A 20,269-nucleotide genomic window follows, 5' to 3' on the forward strand; every position below is an offset into this window, starting at 1 on the left:
GGGGGGAGGATATGGGGAGGAGGGAGGTGGGAGGGGGGTTCGGGAGGGAGAGCACATGTACACCCGGGGCGGATTCATGTCAATGTATCGCAAAACCAACCAATATATTAATGAAAGGTAATTTGCCTCCAATAAAATAAATTAAAATTAAAAAAAAAAAAAAAGAAATTTAAGCTTTGATCATGAAAAAAGAAGAGTCAGCCATAGGAACAGCAATAAAAAAGTACTAGAGGCAGAGTAGCATATCCAATGTCCCTGAGCTGGGAAACTTGAATTATCCCAGAACTCAAACCAGTGCTGGTGTGGCTGGAACCCAGTCTTCAGAGGGCACAGAGGTACAGGAGGAAGTTTGGAAAGAAGACAGGACCTTGTAGGCAAGAGGAAGAGTGGGCTCTTCTTAGTTTATAGAGCAAGAAAATTTTAGACCAGGGATTTGAACTAAGGCCATAGTAGTCCGCAAATCCCCTATACTGGTGGTACACAAAGTGGATTCCATAGATCAGCAACATCACTGTCACTGGAGAACTTGGTGGAAATGCTCACTCGTGACCCACCCCAGGAACTCCAGTTCCAGAGCCTAGTAATCTGTTTTAACAAGATCGATATCCACTACCTTCATGAAGATCAAAGACACCTTAAATTCTCCATTCCTCTCATTTACATCGTTCTCACAGTCCAAGCAGGATTACTCCTTTAGGCAACCTAATCATTTGAGTGAGGGACTGGTCCTTTAGTATGCAGAACCCGCTGCTTATCTTACATCATGTAGTCCTGCCAAGCCTGCAGGTTCACTCAGTTGAGCTCTGTTGTGCACTCTGCTCAAACTTCTTCTCTCTGTTGCAGGACGATTCGCCCCAACAGTGCAGTGCGCTCCATCTACAAAGCCTCAGGCTGCTCCGACAACCCCAACCATCACGTCAACTACCTGGAGCATGTTGTCGTGCGCATCACCATCACCCACCCCAGGAGGGGCGACCTGGCCATCTACCTGACCTCGCCCTCAGGAACCAGGTCCCAGCTTTTGGCCAACAGGTACAGTCATGGCCCCTGACCATCAGTGTGCACTCAGCTACTCATTAAGCCGGAAAAAGAATAAAGAATCAGCAGTTCTTCATTTTTTTTTTTTTTTTACTTTTTACCAAGTTGAAGATTGTGCATGTACAAATATTATAAAATCATGATTTTTTTATGCAACTTTTAAAAATTACTTTCCATTAATAGTTTTTACAAAATATGGACTATATTCCCTGTGTGGTACAATATATCCATGAGCCTGTCTTATACCCAATAATTTGTACCTCCCACTCCCCCACCTATATATTACCACTCCCAACCCCATCCACTAATTTTTTCTCTATATCTGTCTGCATCATTTTTGTTATATTCACTAGTTTATTATAGTTTTAGATTCCACATGTAAGATATACAGTGTTTGTCTTTCTCTGACTTATTTCACTTAGTATAATGCTCTCCAAGTTCATCCATGTTGCTGCAAATGACAAAAATTGTTTTTATGCCTGAGTAATATTCCATGTATATATGTATGTATGTGTGTATCTATATAGAGATGTATGTATATATACATATATGTGCTCAATTGTAGCTTACTCTTTGCAACCCCATGGACTGTAGCCCACTAGACTCCTCTGTCCATGGAATTTTCCAGGCAAGAATATTGGAGTGGGTTGTCATTTCCTTCTCCAATATATACATATATACACACACACACACACACACACACACACTTATACCACAGCTTCTTTATTCATTCATCTTTCGATGGACACTTAGGTTGCTTCCATATCTCAGTTATTGTAAAGAATCTGCTATGAACATTGGGGTCTACTTATCTTCTTGAATAACAACAGGATTAAAAAATAGGCAGAAGAACTAATAGACATTTTTCCAAAGAGGAAATGTAGATGGCCAACAGGTACATGAAAAGATGCTCAATACCACTAATCATCAGGAGAAATGCAAATCAAAACCACAATGAGTTATCACCTCACACCTGTCAGAACTGCTGTCATCAAAAAGAATACAAATAACAAATGTTGACGAGGATGTGGAGTAAAAGAAATTCTTGTACACTGTTGGTGGGAATCTCAATTGGTGCAGCAACTGGAAAACAGTATGGAAGGTCTTCAAAAAACTAAAAATAGAACTACCATATGACCCAGCAATTCCACTCCTAGGTGTAGATTTAAAAAAAAAAAATTAAAAATATACAACTGTTCTTTAATTTCTTACTACCCTAAGAACTTCAGTGAGGGGCGCCACTTAGATGTCATGATGAGATGGTCATAGCTCTTACTGCCCACACATAAACAGAGTAATGAGCTGCCGAGAATCTATTGGCATGAAACAGTATAACACTTAAGATTTATGTAATATTAAAAGGATGTCACAGAAAAGTTAAAGGCCAACTGTTGTTCTTTATCCTATAAAAGAAATGCAGAACACTGACTCTACGCCTCTGAGATGGTCTTCCTGGCCCCTAAATGTCTGCTGGCATTTGTTGCAGATTAACTGAATGCTCTTGCCTGAGCACTTTCCAAAGTTAAAGGAAATTCTATTTGTTTTAAAAAAGATTTTGGCCTATTTTTTTCTACAAAGACTCAGTTAGTAAATGTTTCAAGCTTTGCAGGTCATGCATCTGTTACCACTCCTCAACTCTGCGATTAGAGTGCTAAAGTCATTGTAAACAACATAAATGAATGTGCATGGCTGTGTTCCAATAAAACTTTATTTATACAAACAGCCCAAGGGCCAGATTTAGTTTGAGGGCTGGCAGTAGTTTCCTAACCACTATTTAAAGGTTGGCCCTTTAGTCTTTATTGGCCAAGGGAACACTCACTTTCTCTTTGTAGCCTCTTCCATTCTCTCCACTCCCTTCAAACATTTCTCCAACAGGTAATTGTATTTCCAGGATCCTGCTGAAAGGTCAGAATGTTCTAGCACAAGTTTTCTTTTGCTCCATTGGCTTTTTGAGTGGTTGGGATCATGGGTGGGGGATACTTGTCAGCAAGTGGGAGCAGATGGGGAAAGGCCAGGTTTTCTTATACACCCTATTCCCTTTATGGTTCCAAACTACAAAGTGAGAAGCCTAAAAGTTTCCTTAATTTGATGTTTTTCTCCAAGAGGAACATTTAATAGGAGCAAAAACCTTACTGTCAAAGGCCTATACAGTCCAAATGAAAGTCAAACTTTTCTGTCGACAGGGCCACCTGTCTACATGCCAGGTGTCCGCGGCAGCGGTGATCCCTGGTAGGACACTGACAACAGCCCAGACGAGTTGAGGGGCCAAGTCCAATGCAGGCCTGCAGAGCCGAAAGTAAGACTGAGGAACTCTCAGTGGCTTTTCAAAATCTCCAAATTCATCTGCTGTAGAACAGTAAGAAAAAGAGAAAGCAAGAGCATTTCTAGAGTCTCTCATTGCATTTTATTTCTGTTCTTGGAAGTCTTCTTGTGTTCATCCCTAAAACCTAACATCTTTCTTTAGGGCATGAGGTAACCTGGGCTTCGTATTCTATGAAGTAAAACTTTGCCAGGATCAGTATATGCAGCTGTGAGAAACTGAAGGATGCTTTGGCATCCAGTCGCTGGACCTGCCCTCCTCCCTGTGCAATCAGGGATCTCAGCTGCTGCCAGGTCTTGCTACTACCTGCCTGAGGCTTCTCTTCAGCAAGCAAGGCCTTCAGATGCACAATTCTATATTTAAGGGAGATCACGTCAGCTGTTGTTACCGAAGCCAGGGAAGACCTTGTTCTTGACTTCTTTTTTCTTTTCTTGACTGCTGTTTATTTGCATTGAATCTGGAGTATCCAGGTGACCCCAGTGAAGTACAAAGGCTGGCTTCACACATGTGCAACTCTTCTCCCTGGAGCCCCCTCCATTGTAGAAAAACGGTCCACCCACGGTTGTTTGCTTGGAAAACAGTCCCTTCAGCCTTTCTGGGATATTCTGCGTATTTCAATATTTTTTGTTGGCTTCCCTGGAAATGACTTCAGTGAGGAAACTTGTGAGCAGAGAAGCAAGAGATTCCAAGACAGGCATTTGGTGAATTACAGTGTCACTGGCTCCAGTTCCTCATGAATTCTTCAACAGCAGGCATCCGCTTTGCTCTTTGCAAAGTGCTGAACCCCAACGTGCTGCCTGACTTGTGTCAAAAAAAGTAACAGGCATGTTTCGATGCTCGGTGACCCATCTTATGGTTCCCTTTAGTCGTCCTATAGGGACCCCCTAGGAATAAGGTCTGCATGCAGAGTACATCTTCTTGGTCTGGAGCATTTCTTAAAGTGCTGCTCTTTTGTCTATCTTCCACCTCAGCACTGAAAATAAGTAGCCACCCCCCAAAAAATGGTAGACAAAATGGAGTGGAGGGCGGGGACTGGAGATAGGGATGTAAAAGGATGTTATGAATTCATTTGCCCACAGTTCCCCCAAAACATTGCTATGAACATCTGACCTTTTAAATGTAAAACAGCTGCACTTGGTCCCCAAACCAGTCTGGCCACCTTCCAGGGCCTGGCTCCCCCATCCTTGTACTTGACACTAGTGGAATCCCTCCTATTGAGTTAGCTAAGGCAAGATGGTTTCTTTTGGCATTTTTTTCTTTCTGGCATATTCTAAAACTTTAATTTTATAAGAGGAAATCTCTCTTCAGAACTTCCCAGTCTCTGACCTCCCAGCAAAGAGGCTTCTGTGTCCTCTCACCTTGGCCCTGTTTCAAAGCACACTCCCAGGATTGAGATCTGAGGGCAAGAAGCATCAACAAGGGATGGGCAAGTGGTGAGGGGAAGGTCTGCTTTGCTCCTGGTGGCCTTCAAGTTGGCCTGCTGGGCTGGGCACTAATACCTTTCCTCAAGGAAAAGGTGACCAGGTCAGGGTTTAGAAGGAATTTGTATGTCAGAGATTTTTAATTTTTTTTTAAATTGAGGTATAGTTGATTCACAGTGTTGTGTTAATTTCTGCTGTACAGAACAGTGATTCAGTTATGTATACACACACACATATGTACACTTTCTTTTTTATATTCTTTTCCATTATGTTTTATCATAGGATATTACATATAGTTCCTTATGCTATACAGTAGGACTGCAAGGAGATCCAGCCAGTCCATTCTAAAGGAGATCAATCCTGGGTGTTCATTGGAAGGACTGATGCTGAAGCTGAAACTGCAATACTTTGGCCACCTCATGCAACGAGTTGACTCACTGGAAAAGACTCTGATGCTGGGAGGGATTGGAGGCGGGAGGAGAAGGGGGCGACAGAGAATGAGGTGGCTGGATGGAATCACAAACTCGATGGACATGAGTTTGAGTGAACTCTGGGAGCTGGTGATGGACAGGGAGGCCTGGCGTGCTGTGAGGGGTCGCAAAGAGTCGGACATGACTGAGCAACTGAACTGAACTAAACTGAGGACTTTGTTGTTTATCCATTCCATATGTAATAGTTTGCATCTGCTAATCCCAAATCCCCAGTCCATCTGTCCCTCACCCCTCTTTCTACTGGGCAGTCTATGTCTGTTTCTGTTTCATAGATAGGTTCATTTATGTCATACTTTAGACTCCACATATAAGTGATATCATATGGTATTTGCCTTTCTCTTTGTGACTTAACTTCACTTAGTAGGATAATCTCTAGGTCCATCCATGTTGCTACAAATGACATTATTTTGTTTTTCTTCATGGCTGACTAGGGTTCCACTGGGTATATATACCACACCTTCTTGATTCATTCATCTGTCAATGGACATATAGGTTTTTTCCATGTCTTGGCAATTGTGGATAGTGGTGTTACAAACATAGGGATGTGCATGATCTTTTTGAATTATAGTTTTTTTCTGGAAATAGGCCCAGGCATGGAATTGCTGGATCATATGGTAATTGTATTTTTAGTTTAAGGAACCTCCATACTGCTTTCCACAGTGGCTGCACCAACTTGCCTTCCCTCCAATAGTGTAGGAGCGTTCCCTTTTCTCCACACACTCTGTAGCATTTGTTATTTTAGACTTTTTAACGATGGCCATTCTGAGTGATGTGAGGTGATAGCTCATTGTTGTTTTGCTTTGCATTTCTCTATTAGTGATGTTAAGCATCTTTTCATCTGCCTATTTGCCATCTGTATGTCTTCTTTGGAGAAATATCTATTTAGGTCTTCTACCCATTTTTCAATTGGGTTGTTTCTTTTTGTTCTTGAATTTATGAGCTGTTAACATATTTTGGAAATTAAGCCCTTTTGGTCACATCATTTGCAAGTATTTTCTCCCATTCTGTAGGTTATCTTTTCATTTTGTTTATGGTTTCCTTTGCTGTGCAGAAGCTTGTAAATTTGATTAGATCCCATTTGTTTGTTTTTACTTCTACTGCCATGGGAGACTGACCTAAGAAAACATTGGTATGGTTTATGTCAGAGAATGTTTTGCCTATGTTCTCTTCTAGGAATTTTATGATGTCACATCTTATGTTTAAGTCTTTAGGCCATTTTGAGTTTATTTTTGTGTATGATGAGAGGGTGTGTTATAACTTCATTGATTTTTACATGCAGTTGTTCAGCTTTTCCAACCCCGTTTGCTGAAGAGATTTTTTCCATTGTATATTTTTGCCTCTTTTGTCAAAGATTAATTGACTGTAGATGTGTGGGTTTATTTTTGGGGCTCTCTATTCTAGTCTGTTGATACATATGTCTGTTTTTGTGCCCACACTACACTGTTTTGATTACTGTAGCTTTGTAGTATTGTCTGGAGTCTGGAAGGGTTATGCCTTCTGCTTTGTTTTTTTTCCTTAGGACTGCTTTGGCAATTCAGGGCCTTTTATGGTTCCATATAAATTTTAGGATTATTTGTTCTGGTTCTGTGAAAAAAATGTCATGGGTAATTTGATAGAAAGTGTTAGTCATTCAGTTGTGTCTGAGTCTTTGCAGACCCATGGACTGTAACCCGCCAGGCTCCTCTGTCCATGGAATTCTCCAGGCAAGAATACTGGAATGGGTAGCCATTCAATTCTCCAGGGGAATGTTCCTGACTCAGGGTTCAAATCCAGGTCTCCTGCATTGCAGGCAGATTCTTTACTGTCTGAGCCACCATTTGATTGGGACCTTATAAAACCTGTAGATTGCTTTGGAGAATATGGTCATTTTAACAATATTAATTCTTCTAATCCAAAAGATGTGATATCTTTCTATTTGACTCATCTTCAATTTCCTTTATTAATGTTTTATAATTTTCAGTATATAAGTCTTTTACCTCCTTGGTTAAGTTTATTCCTAAGTATTTTATTTGTGTGTCAGAGATTATTATTGAGGACAATAGTTCCCATATTAGACACTTATCTTTCTTTCAGAGAAGTCAGTATTTCTGAGGAGGACCATGTAAAACAAAGAACACTGTGCAGTTAAAAGACAGGAATTCTGAAAGGCTTTAAACACAAAGTTTTCCTCGTGGGGCCATCTGAGATGAAGAGTTAGAGCTCTGGTGGCAAAGTCATCCCTATTTGACCTCTCCTATTTCTCCATGAGGCACGACTCTTGACAGTGGACTGGGCATTGGCCTCTGTGAGAAGGAAGGATGCTGAGGTCCAGCTCAGACTCAGAATCCAAGGCTCACTCAGTGTCATCTCCCCTTAATGATGGCACGCATCTTCCCTTACCTAGACACTCAGACGAGGAGAACAAGCTAGGAAGAAAGCTGAGGGGACAGCAACCCTCCTCCCTTATTATCTTCATTTTGGTATTGAAAAACCTGTGTCCTAGTCTTGGGACCAGAAAATGCTATCCATAACGGTAAATTCCAAAAACAAAGGGGCCACGGTTAGCTTCCCAAAAGTCCTTATTTTCCTCGACATTTCAGGAAGGAGTGTCTTCAGTGTTTCTCAGCCCTTCACCATGGAAATTCCTCAAGAACAGATTTTTTTGCAAAGTCGCTGAACATGTTGCCCATGTGGGCCGTCTGGAGCCCCTCAGTGCCTCCCCATCCTGGCTGCTGGGCACTTGCTAGAGCTCCTGTGGAGAACAGCTGTTCCAGGAAGCAGGGTTTACCGGAGCATCTGCAGGTGCTGAGCCCTGGAAGGCACTCGGCAGCCTTCACAGCTAGTCCAACTCGAGCTGCGTGCCCCATCAGCCCAGCAGGCAAGCCCCAGCACCACCCTTAGCAGGTCAGGTTGAGGATTTAGTGGGTAAACAGAGCCATCCTGGAGTGGACAGTTAGTGCCTTCTCTTCCCTTTTATTTTCCTGCCCTCCCACCCTTCTGCTCCTCCTCCTGGACTGTCCACCCTGCCTAACAAAAAATCAAACCAAATAATCAGCACAAATGCTTTACTTCTAGGGAGACCGTGGGGATCTGGCATGGGTAGGGGAACCTAGGTGGGCTTAGATCCCTTTATGGTAGATACAAGAGCAACTATATTTCATCATTGTTGTAGTGAGCTTCCTTTTATTTTTTAAATTTATTTTTAATTGGAGGATAATTGTTTTACAATGTTGTGGTGATTTCTGCTGTACAACAGTGTGAATCAGCCATGTGCATACACATACGCCCTCCTTCTTGAGCCTCCTTCCCACCACCCCTACCCCATCCCTCTAGATCATCACAGAGCACTGAGCTGAGCTCCCTGTGCTGTACAGCTGCTTCCCACTAGCTGTCTCTTTTACACATGGTTGTGTATATATGTCAGTGCTACTCTCTCAATTCATCCTACCCTCTCTTTCCCCCACTGTGTCCACAAGTCCATTCCTAAAGCAACTTGAGATGTTACCCCTTATATGACCACATGTTCAACTTTTGCCTACAAATTTTCCAACAGAAAGCCTGTCCTATCACATTCTTCCTTCTACTGCATTTGTCAGAATTATAAAAACCTTGCTTTTTTTCGTCCCTAAATACCCATATACTTTCTTCAACTCATTGAGTTTTAGATTTAGTTTAGCTATATTGACTCTCTGTTCTAGATTTTGGCCTCTGACTGAAAGCTGAAACTTTGCCTTTCTTTCTAAATTTGATTACAGATGTGTATCTCTGGTTCTAATTATGGTCTTAAGTGGAAAGAAGGTATACTTTCTCATCTGCACAACCTATAGTTTCTATAATTAACTGTTTTTAACTGTTGTGTTTCTACCTGAATATTTTTGTCACTGCCCAAATGTTCAATGACAGACTACTGACATTTTGCAAAGTCATGCTATATAAATGCAGGTATGACTTGCCAAAATTACACTTTTGCTGTGGAAGTTTCACGTTCCAGCAAGGCCTCACCATGAGAAAAAACTTCTTTCTTTATTCAAAAGACAGTACTGCCTTTGGAGTTAGGGCTGGGGTGGTCTTGATGTCACCCATTTTTATGTTCAACTTTGGAAAAGTGATTTTTTTCATCTAGAAAATAGACATAGTTGTATCTGCCTCACAAGTCTGTTACAAGTAGTAAATAAGATAATACAGTAAGCTCCTAGTATAGTAAGCACTTTTAAGGGCTAACCCTTATTCACACAGTGCTTTTCTTTTTTTTTTTTTTTTTTTTTCAGAATGATTCTATTTATTTATTATATAGGCAAATACAGTTTTTTAAAAAAACTTTTAATTTTGGATTCACATACATTTATAAGAAATAGTAGCCAGAGATCACCTGTACCCATTTCCCAGTTTCCCCCACTGGTAACATCTTGCAGAGCTATGGTCAGTATCACAGCTAGGACACTGGCCCAGTCAAGATAGGAACATTCCCATCACCACAAGGATCCTTTATGGTGCCTTTTATAGTCATACCATACACTTGCCTTCCACCCCACCCCCACACCCCTGATCTCTCCTTAACACCATAGGCAGGTATTTTAAGGCTGTATCTTTGAAAACAAATCTGTGTGAAAAAATTTTTATCTTCCATACAGGCCAACTGATGTTCTACACACTGCTTTTCAAAACACCTTGCAAATGACTATCACACAGAGAGGACTGGATCCTTCTCCCACAGAGGCTGATTCTAAAGGTCTGGGAGAGGCCCATGGATCTGCACTTCTCATAAGCTCACAGTGACACTGAAGCTTCCTGACCTGTCCGGAGATCACATTTTTAAATAGCACCGATTTAAAAGATCACCCAACATTTTCAAGCACAGTCTTCTTATTTTCATGTCACCAAAAGACTTGTGAGCAATATGCTGCTGGGTGCTGTGAAAGTCACTTACAAAGGCATTTATAATGTAAACCAGATATTAGATAAAGCCTACTATTAAAGAATAAATCTTTAAGACGATTAAATAAGTACTTATTTACAAGTACTTATCATGTACCCACAAGGATGAATGCCTTTGGGGGTTGGTAAGTTAGTAATCAGAGAAGGCAATGGCAAGCCACTCCAGTACTCTTGCCTGGAAAATCCCATGGACAGAGGAGCCTGGTAGGCTGCAGTCCATGGGGTCGCTACGAGTCAGACATGACTGAGCGACTTCACTTTCACTTTTCACTTTCACATATTGGAGAAGGAAATGGCAACCCACTCCAGTGTTCTTGCCTGGAGAATCCCAGGGACGGGGGATCCTGGTGGGCTTCTGTCTGTGGGGTCACACAGAGTCGGACACGACTGAAGTGACTTAGCAGCAGCAGCAGCAAGTTAGTAATAGTGTACATGTTGAAAGTTTATTTTGAAACTTGTGTTTTTAGGTATTCCAAACTTCTAGAACCAGTACCTTTCTCTCAACGTTTCTTAAAGAAATGATTTAGGAGAGAGCAAAAAACTTAATAGTATGTTTTAAATACCTATTTCAGAAGCAAATTATTTAAAACTTACAAAAGGCAAGCATCTAAAGAAAATCAAAAGCTCAGTTTCAACTGAGCCAAATGAGTGCTTTATGCATTCTATCAGCTTTGTGTTAAATTGTGATTAAGCACTAAAAACAGAAAACAAAAAGAAAAAAGAATTTCCCAAAATATTCCATTAATGTCTAATTCTGTAGTGAACACAAATACTGTCTAGGAAGTTGTGGATGATTATGAAATTAATATCCATTTACATTTGGGAAATAATAATATGATAACATATAGCTGTCAGTAGTTATAAAATGTCTTATTATTTAGTTGCCATAACATCATAGAAGAATGTGGTAGCCCTGACACTTTGACTGACTCTTTTAAGTGAAAGAGGAGGAAAAAAGCTTATAGTAATTATATGAGTTATTTCCTGAGTTAAGTAACCCTCAAAAGGATGTACTACATTTAATGGCAGTCCTTTATACCACGTTTCATCCAAGCAATTTATTTGAAAACCGCTCACAGGGATATGGCTGTGGGGCACCATTTTAATAACTGGCTACATAATTTGTGCCACCACATGCATATATCATTTCAGTGAGCACACGATTATGAAGTCAAATTGACAGAACAGGGTTTCATTGCAATAGGAGATATGGACACAGGCATGGAGTTAATCTACTCCAGCTTTCAGCACACTGGTCTTGCTTTATTAACATCTGATCCACACTAATACTGCTGACATGTGTCTGTTTTCTTCACTGTTGGCAGAGCACAGACATTCAGGCAGAGCACAGACATTCAGACAGAGCACTGGACCTCTTAGCCGATAAACAACCACACAATTAGAATCTCTATAGCAGTGTCCAATGGTTTGACACTTGGTTTGAGCAAGTATATTTTTTGCAACATGAATCTCATCTGCTACCTATGTTGCCTTTTGTTATATGCAGACAGCACAAGGTTTTTAAACAGTACAGTACTAAAGATAGGGAATAGATTAAGTATTGAATTGAAATAAAAATAAAAGGGTGGGATTAGAAAAGTCAGTGCCCAGCTAGTTGAAACAACAACAATCAGTGTCTATTTCTCTCCTCATCAACTCTTTTAGCAAAATGCAGTGATCGTGTTTGGCTGCATTTTAATTCCTCTCCTCAACTTTTATGTCCACATGAAATTAATGAGCATTCCAGCCCTGCATAAAATGAAGAGACCAGGGTGGGAACCATTTAGCCAGAGAGACAAAGCCCATTTATATTTGGGCTTTAAGACACTTTTGTTAAGTAGTGAATTATGGATAGTTCTTCTGGGTACTAGTTTACATTTAATTTTCATTCCAAATGTGATTTTAAAATGATTGATAGCAGTGGAATGATTTTCAAAGTTGGAGAGGAAAGGGTGTAAGGGAAGAAACATAGGGTCTGCTAATCCAGCAGTCAAATAACTGACCCGTGAGTAATTAAGAGTTGGCTGAGGTTGTGGAAACAAGACTGCCCCTCATGTGATGGCAGCCTCAAGTCTCCTTTGTAGTTTCTGGACCTGAGGCAGTGAGCCAAGTGTTCTGTCTAAACTGTTTGGGAATTGCTTTTAAGTTCAGCACTCTTGGAAAGGTATTCCGTGACAAGTTGTTGTTTCAGTGCCCTCAAATGGCACAACAGCCTCAATGAACTGGAACCTAAATTAGAACTGAGAAGGGCTGAGAAGTGGTTCTAGACCAATTTTCTGCCTCCATCCATTTCTGTGTCAACATGTTCGCTTCAGTAACGTCTCTCTGGCAGGAAGAGTTATTTGAAAACATTCCTTCTTTTCTACCTCTATGTCTCCATTGCAGCCAACACACGCTTTCTGGGTTTTGCATGAAGGACTCAATATGTAAGTCAGTTGTTTAATGGCCCAGCAATTTCTTCCTGGCCAAGTCCAGTTTCAAGCGTTAACTTGTGAAACAAGCCCTACAGTGATAGTGCATGCATTGTAGGATCTTCTGGATATATGTACCACCCATGATCTATTGAAGATCATTTACAATGGAAAGACATTCATGTAAGGAGCCACCATTTCCATCTCTATTAGCATGAGGGAAGGCTCCCCGATCGAACATGGTCCTCATTGAAATGCCACACCCCTCTGTTCAGAAGTAACCTTTTACAGATAGTGTACAGATATTCTAAAAAAAAAAGAAAAAGGCCTTCTTCATTATGAATGGAGGCAGTGATTTTCAAAACTTATATGAAAAAGTCACAAAACATATATGAATATTCCAAAGATCTGTAATGTCCTCTAGTAAAGAGATCTGTTCAACTTTAACTCAGCCTTCTCAATTATCTGGACATGGGACACTGAGAATGCTACTAAAATACTTTTTTCTTCTTTCAAAAGCTCCGGAACATGTAACAGGTGATTTTCCTGTTTATTGTTCTTCTCCAAGTGTCAGCCACTTACCTTACACAGTCCCTAGTTACACCATCCAACCCTTCAGCTTGAGAAGCCAGCTGGTATTTTAGAGGGAGCCTCAAACACATTTATATAACACACACACAAAAAAATCAGAGTTGTTATGAATTAGTTACAATGAGATTAAACTGGTTTTGTTTTTAGAATGGCATATTTTTCTTCCAATGGAAAGAACCACACAGAAGTTCAAATTATAGCCACCAGTTTCCTTGGTGAACATAAAATTAAAGCAAGGAAAATTGACTGTATGTCATAAATAGCTATCATCCAGTTGTCATGACCTTTGTATTTATCTGCTCTGAAGGATAGATACTATCCTAGTAACTGGATGTGGTTCAAGCAGAAAAAGATTTCATACATGGAATTAGGAACTTAGAAAATTATCAGACAGACTGGAAGGACAGAATCTAGGCTGCAGTTCCAGGCATGACTTCCTGAACTGGATAATATTAATGGGCATGATCTTTTCATTTAGGGGTAATTTACATATAATTCACTTTCAATCAAAACTAAGTTTTGATAAATATATACTTTCATAACTATACATTAGTTTCAAGATATAAAACTGTTCCTCCACTCCCAAAACTTCCATCATGCCACTGCCTCCTCCCTCCTGGCCCGTGGCAACCACTGATCTGTTTAAGTAGTGTTTTCTATAATGTCATATGAAATTGAATCAGATAGTATATAATCTTTTGTGTCTGACTTTTTCCACTTAGCTTAATGCCTTTGAAATTCATTCATGTTGTTGCAGTTATTAATTGTTCAAATTTGTATTACTAGGGAGTGTTTCCTTGTATGAATATAGCATAATATATTTATCCATTCACCAGACGATGGACATCTCAGTTGCTGACAGTTTTTGACAATTACGAGTAATGCTGCTATGAACATTCATGTGGAGTCCTTTGTGTGGACACATGTCTTTACTCCTCTTGGGTAAATAAATATCTGGTGGGGGGGGGATAGCTTAGTCATATGGTAAGGACTGTTTAACTGTTGTTCAGAGCAGCTGCACCATTTTGCGTTATCTATCAGCAGTGTAAGCAAGCTTCAGTTGCTCCACATCTCCAACTTGGTACTACCAGGCTTCTGGGTAGAGTTTTAGCCTTGGTTCCCTGATACCCACATCATTATTCCTCCCAGATTTGTTACTGCATGACGAGTCCCATGCCAGTCTCCCAATAATTATGTGTGTGTATGTATGTGTGTGTGTGTATTTGGATCTACTAATTGGTGATGACTTGATGGACATGAGTTTGAGTGAACTCCGGGAGTTGGTGATGGACAGAGAGGCCTGGCGTGGTGTGATTCATGGGTTTGCAAAGAGTCGGACACGACTGAGCGACTGAACTGAACTGAATCGGTGATGCCTAGGATGAAGACAGTCTCCAGTGCTGAACTGAACATGGTTGGATACAGAGAGGTCATTGATCATGGTCTTGACTGGACCCTCACTAGATTTTAAACAACACACAAAAACAGTGTTTTATGGCTCTCTCTCAGGCTTTTTGATCATTCCATGGAAGGATTTAAAAATTGGGAGTTCATGACCATTCATTGCTGGGGAGAACGAGCAGCTGGTGACTGGATCCTGGAAGTTTATGACACTCCCTCTCAGCTGAGGAACTTCAAGACTCCAGGTAAGAACTCTCTTTCTATAATTTGATTTATTGTACAGAAAAACAGTGTATATTCTGGCCAATAAATGTGTTTCACATTCATATATCAATTTTATCCTTTATCATGTGGTTCTGTGCCTCGAGTTGTCCTCCTGTACTCCAGTTCTTGAGATTACCAGTAGGAAAGTAAAAATTTAGGATAAGAATTCAAGAAAAGACCTTTAAATATAAAGATAAGATAAAACATGACAGCTATTGATTGATATTTCAGAATTATGATCCATGACTCTAACCACCTTCCATTACTTTATCAAAAAACAAGCCAGCCTTGTGCACGTGCAATGGTTAAATCACATAGTCATAAGAGCAGGCAGGTTTCCTTCGATATCTTTTTTCTGAGTTTGCTTTAAATTTAATTTTCAGTGCAGACAAGACCTTGAGCTTGGCCTAAGCCAGCTAAACTGGTTGCCACTAAAGAAAATGAGTGATAGCATTCTGTCCTGCATGAGACCAAGAGCTAAGTAAAGAGAAAACTTTCCTGATATGTGAAACATGGTAATGAATGATGTCAACAGAATTCTTTTCAGGTCATCTCAGACTGTGTTGTCACACATGGCCTATTTCCCTCTTCCTGCTAATGTATGAACCTTATTTGTAACATAAAATAAGGAAAAGTACAAATGCAGTGTGAGATGGGAGACTGAACAGGTTTTTGCAGCACCCTGTGTTCAATATCAGTAATCCAAGTCTAGGCCCCAACCAGTAATACTGAAGAAGCCGAAGTTGGATATATCTATGAAGACCTACAAGACCTTCTAGAACTAACACCCAAAAAAGATGTCCTTTTCATTACAAGGACTGGAATGCAAAAGTAGGAAGTCAAGAGATACCTGGACTAACAGGCAAATTTGGCCTTGCAGTACAAAACGAAGATGGGCAAAGGCTAACAGAGTTGTGCTAAGAGAACGCACTGGTGATAGCAAACACCCTTTTCCAACAACACAAGAGAAGACTCTACACATGGACCTCACCAGATGGTCAATACCAAATCAGATTGATTATATTCTTTGCAGCCAAAGATGAAGAAGCTCTATACAGTCAGCAAAAACAACACCAGAAGCTGACTGGCTCAGACCATGAACTCCTTATTGCCAAATTCAGACTTAAACTGAAGAAAGTAGGGAAAACCACTAGACCATTCAGGTATGACCTAAATCAAATCCCTTATGATTATATGGTAGAAGTGACAAATAGATTCAAGGGATCAGATCTGATAGACAGAGTGCCTGAAGAACTATGAATTGAGGTTCATGACATTGTACAGGGGCAGTGTTCAAGACCATCCCCAAGAAAAAGAAATGCAAAAAAGGCAAAATGGTTGTTTGGGGAGGCCTTACAAATCGCTGAGAATAGAAGAGAAGCAAAAGGCAAAGAAGAAAAGGAAAGATATACCCATTTGAATTCAGAGTTCCAAAGAATAGCACGGAGAGATAAGAAAGCCTTCCTCAGTGATCAACACAAAGAAATAGAGGAAAACAATAGAATGGGAAAGACTAGAGAGCTCTTCAAGAAAATTAGAGATACCAAGGGAACATTTCATGCAAAGATGGGCACAATAAAGGACAGAAATGGTATGGACCTAACAGAAGCAGAAGTATTAAGAGGTGGTAAGAATACACAGAAGAACTATACAAAAAAGATATTTATGATTCAGATAATCACAATACTATGATCACTCACCTAGAGCCAGACATCCTGGAATGTGAAGTCAAGTGAGCCTTAGGAAGCATCACTACAAACAAAGCTAGTGGAGGTGATGGAATTCCAGTTGAGCTATTTCAAATCCTAAATGATGATGCTATGAAAGTGCTGCACTCAATATGCCAGCAAATTTGGAAAACTCAGCAGTGGCCACAGGACAGGAAAAGTTCAGTTTTCATTCCAATCCTAAAGAAAGGCAATCCCAAAGAATGTTCAAACTACTGCACAATTGCACTCATCTCACACACTAGCAAAGTAATTCTCCAAGCCAGGCTTCAACAGTGCGTGAATTTCCAGATGTTCAAGCTGGTTTTAGAAAAGGCAGAGGAACCAGAGATCAAATTGCCAAGATCTTTTGGATCATCAAAAAAGCAAGAGAGTTCCAGAAAAACATCAAATTCTTTTTTATTGACTGCACCAAAGCCTTTGACTGTGTGGATCACAACAAACTGTAGAAAATTCTTAAAGAGATGGGAATACCAGACCTCCTGACCTGCCTCCTGCTAAACCTGTAAGCAGGTCAAGAGGCAACAGTTAGAACTGGACATGGAACAAAGACTGGTTCCAAATCAGCAAAGAAGTACGTTAAGGCTGTATATTGTCACCCTGCTTATTTAACTTATATGCAGAGTACATCATGAGAAATGCCAGGCTGGATGAAGCACCAACTGGAATCAAGATTGCTGGGAGAAATATCAATAACCTCAGATATGCAGATGACCCCACCCTTATGGCAGAAAGCGAAGAACTAAAGAGCTTCTTGATGAAAGTGAAAGGAGAGTGAAAAACCTGGCTTAAAACTCAACATTCAGAAAGCTAAGATCATGGCATCTGGTCCCATCACTTCATGGCAAATAGATGGGAAACAATGGAAACAATGAGAGAGTTTATTTTCTTGGGCTCCAGAATCACTGCAGATGGTGACTGCAGCCATGAAATTAAAAGATGCTTCTTGCTTCTTGGAAGAAATGCTGTGACCAACCTAGACAACATACTAAAAAGCAGAGACATTACTTTACTGACAAAGGTCCATGTAGTCAAAGCTATGGTTTTTCCAGTAGCCATGTATGAATATGAGAGTTAGACTATAAAGAAAGCTGAACGCTGAAGAATTGATGCTTTTGAACTGTGGTATTGGAGAAGACTCTAGAGAGTCCCCTGGACTGCAAAGCGATCCAACCAGTCCATTCTAAAGGAAATCAGTCCTGAATATTCATTGGAAGGACTGGTGCTGAAGCTGAAACTCCAATACTTTGGCTGTCTGATGAGAAGAACTGACTCATTTGAAAAGATCCTGATGCTGGGAAAGATTGAAGGTGGGAGGAGAAGGGGACAACAGAGGATGAGATGGTTGGATGGCATCACCAACTCTATGGACATGAGTTTGAGTAACCTCTAGGAATTGGTGATGGACAGGGAAGCCTGGTGTGTGCACTCCATGGGATCTCAAAGAGTCACACATGACTGAGTGACTGAACTGAACTTTGTTGCCTGTGGTGGAACCCTGAGTAGTACTTGGCTCAGTAACAAATGCTCTCTCTGTTTGATAACTACCCCAGTTCCCAGCCAGCTGTGGCCGCATCTTCCATCATCTAATAAGTTGTTGCTTCTTAATCCTTTGTTTAGTCCATCTGCAGAAGAACAAGGCTTGAGGGCCATTATAGGACTGGTGTACAATTCTAAGTCCTCTTTTGATCAGAACAGATTAACCCAAACATTCTGTAGTTAACTGTAATGGTATGTATCATTTGGATACTGTGGGTTGTATCAGGCAAAAGAAGCAAACAGTAAAGTGAAGAGTGAAGTGTACATTTTAAAAAAATATTTATTTTTAATTTATTATGTATTTTGCTGTGTTGGATCTTACTGGAGTATGCAAGATCTTTAGTTGCAGCATGTGGAATCAAATCCAGGCCCCCTGCAGCATGTGGAATCAAATCCAGGCCCCCTGCATTGAGAGCAGACTCCTAGCCACTGGACCACCAAGGAAGTCCCCCTGATGCATACATTTGTCACACTTTTGCCCACCAGTCAGGGGAAGTTACTCATTCTGAGAGATCCATTTTTTGGGCAGACAGTTTAGCCATCTCTTATCCTTTATTCCATGATGTGGTTCATCTGTGTTGTCACAGTGGTCCCAGACTCAAGGGAATCAAAACCATCATGGTAGCAAGATCACAATGAATCAGGATAAAAGTTTTGTGAAAGCATATCTGAGCCCAGCACACCTGCAGGAGTCTTCATATATGTAATAATTGCCAAGATCTTACTCAGAAATCAGATGTTTGTCAACAAGGCAGGGTTGATAGAAAACATCTGAATAAACTAGATCCTAGTTACTGGAAAGCTTTCACTTGTTCCTAATCTCAGTTCCCAGGACCTTCCCCCCTCCTTCCCTCTTCTCTTCAAACCATGCTTCTTGCTCATGCCATGGAGATGCACTGGGTCAAGGCACTCAGGGGCAGTAGCAGGCATGGTAGCTGGACTGGGCTGCCCTGACCAAAGGGCAGCTCCCACTAGATCCATCAGCATGTGTCACTCTTACATCTCAAGAGATCTAAGTGAGATAAACAATGTCTAGATGTGGCAACTGTGTACCAAGAAAGCTGCATCCTACAGACATAAGAGGTGTGTTATCTATTGAGAATTTGAGACAGTTATAAAAGTAACTCTTTAATATCACCATTCTAATGCATCTCAGTGATAAAATGCTCCTCCCCACAAGCAGACTGCCCCTAGGGGCACACTGATGACAGACCTGGGGTTTGCATGCACGGGTGTGAAGCTATTAATCGCTCGCTCTGCCCTCAAGGAGTTCAGAGTCTATCCAGAGTTTATTGTGATTATCTGTATTAAAAGGTCTTGGTAGCTCTAATCATCTAGAGTTGTCTATTTCATAGCATTGACTTCTCCTTATACTGTTTAAATGTTTAACCCCGGTCACCTCCAGTCATCTTAAGAGATGTTCCTTTGTGCCAGAAGAGATACCCTAATGCTATACAACCTGGGGTCAGAAGGCTTTAATAGAAACACATGGTCTTCAGGTATCCTTTTTCAACTAACCTTTCAGATCAGGATTAGACACAATTTTGAAAAGGGACTTTCACTTTTTTATGTTTCTGTCATTGTTACTATGGCATACAGTCCTCCAATTAATGTGGGATTTCTTTAGTAATTCAGTTGCAGATATAGAATCTTCTAGCCCAATTAAATAGTAGAATCATTCCCAAATATATGGATATGGCTCTAAACTGAGTTTACATTTATTTCTTATTTCTTCCCACTTGTTTATTATTAAAACATAATAAGGTTTTTGTAGGATTTTTTTTCTTATTCTTGTTCCATTGCATATTAAGTCTATCTTTGATTTTTACCTTGGGCAGATTGCATTTGAGTGTTAGCAAACAGAATGGATTTTCTCTTATTCTGCATTATACTGCTATTTCTTCACAAGATATTGCCATTTCCACTGCAAAATCTCCTACAGAATTTAGCAAATGGAAAAAGTAGTAGGGGAGGAAATAACTGACAGCCCAAATATGGCAGCATTTGATGTGAATTGTGGCAGAGATCCTAAGGAAATAAAATTACATAATAAGTGAAAAATAAAAAGATAAATTGCCCAGCAAGGGTGTCCCCAGAGGGCTTATGATGTACTTCAGAAATGGCACCAAGGGAAAATAATCAGTTATGAGTC

At 40.4% G+C, this 20,269-nt stretch overlaps 1 protein-coding gene across 3 annotated transcripts in view; it reads left to right on the plus strand.

Moving 5' to 3' along the window:
• Positions 1 to 20,269, plus strand: part of PCSK5 (proprotein convertase subtilisin/kexin type 5) — a 507,981-nt gene that overhangs the window by 298,501 nt on the left and 189,211 nt on the right. For all 3 annotated transcript variants that reach the window (XM_055426904.2, XM_088837941.1, XM_088837942.1), the window contains exons 12-13: positions 844 to 1,032; positions 14,696 to 14,832. In XM_055426904.2, the coding sequence (XP_055282879.2) occupies positions 844 to 1,032; positions 14,696 to 14,832 (326 nt within the window). The remainder of the gene's footprint in view (positions 1 to 843; positions 1,033 to 14,695; positions 14,833 to 20,269) is intronic.

Source organism: Moschus berezovskii, chromosome 7 (assembly GCF_049115385.1).
Source record: "Moschus berezovskii isolate FMDL1 chromosome 7, NW_MosBer_1.0, whole genome shotgun sequence".
Lineage (NCBI taxonomy): Eukaryota > Metazoa > Chordata > Mammalia > Artiodactyla > Moschidae > Moschus > Moschus berezovskii.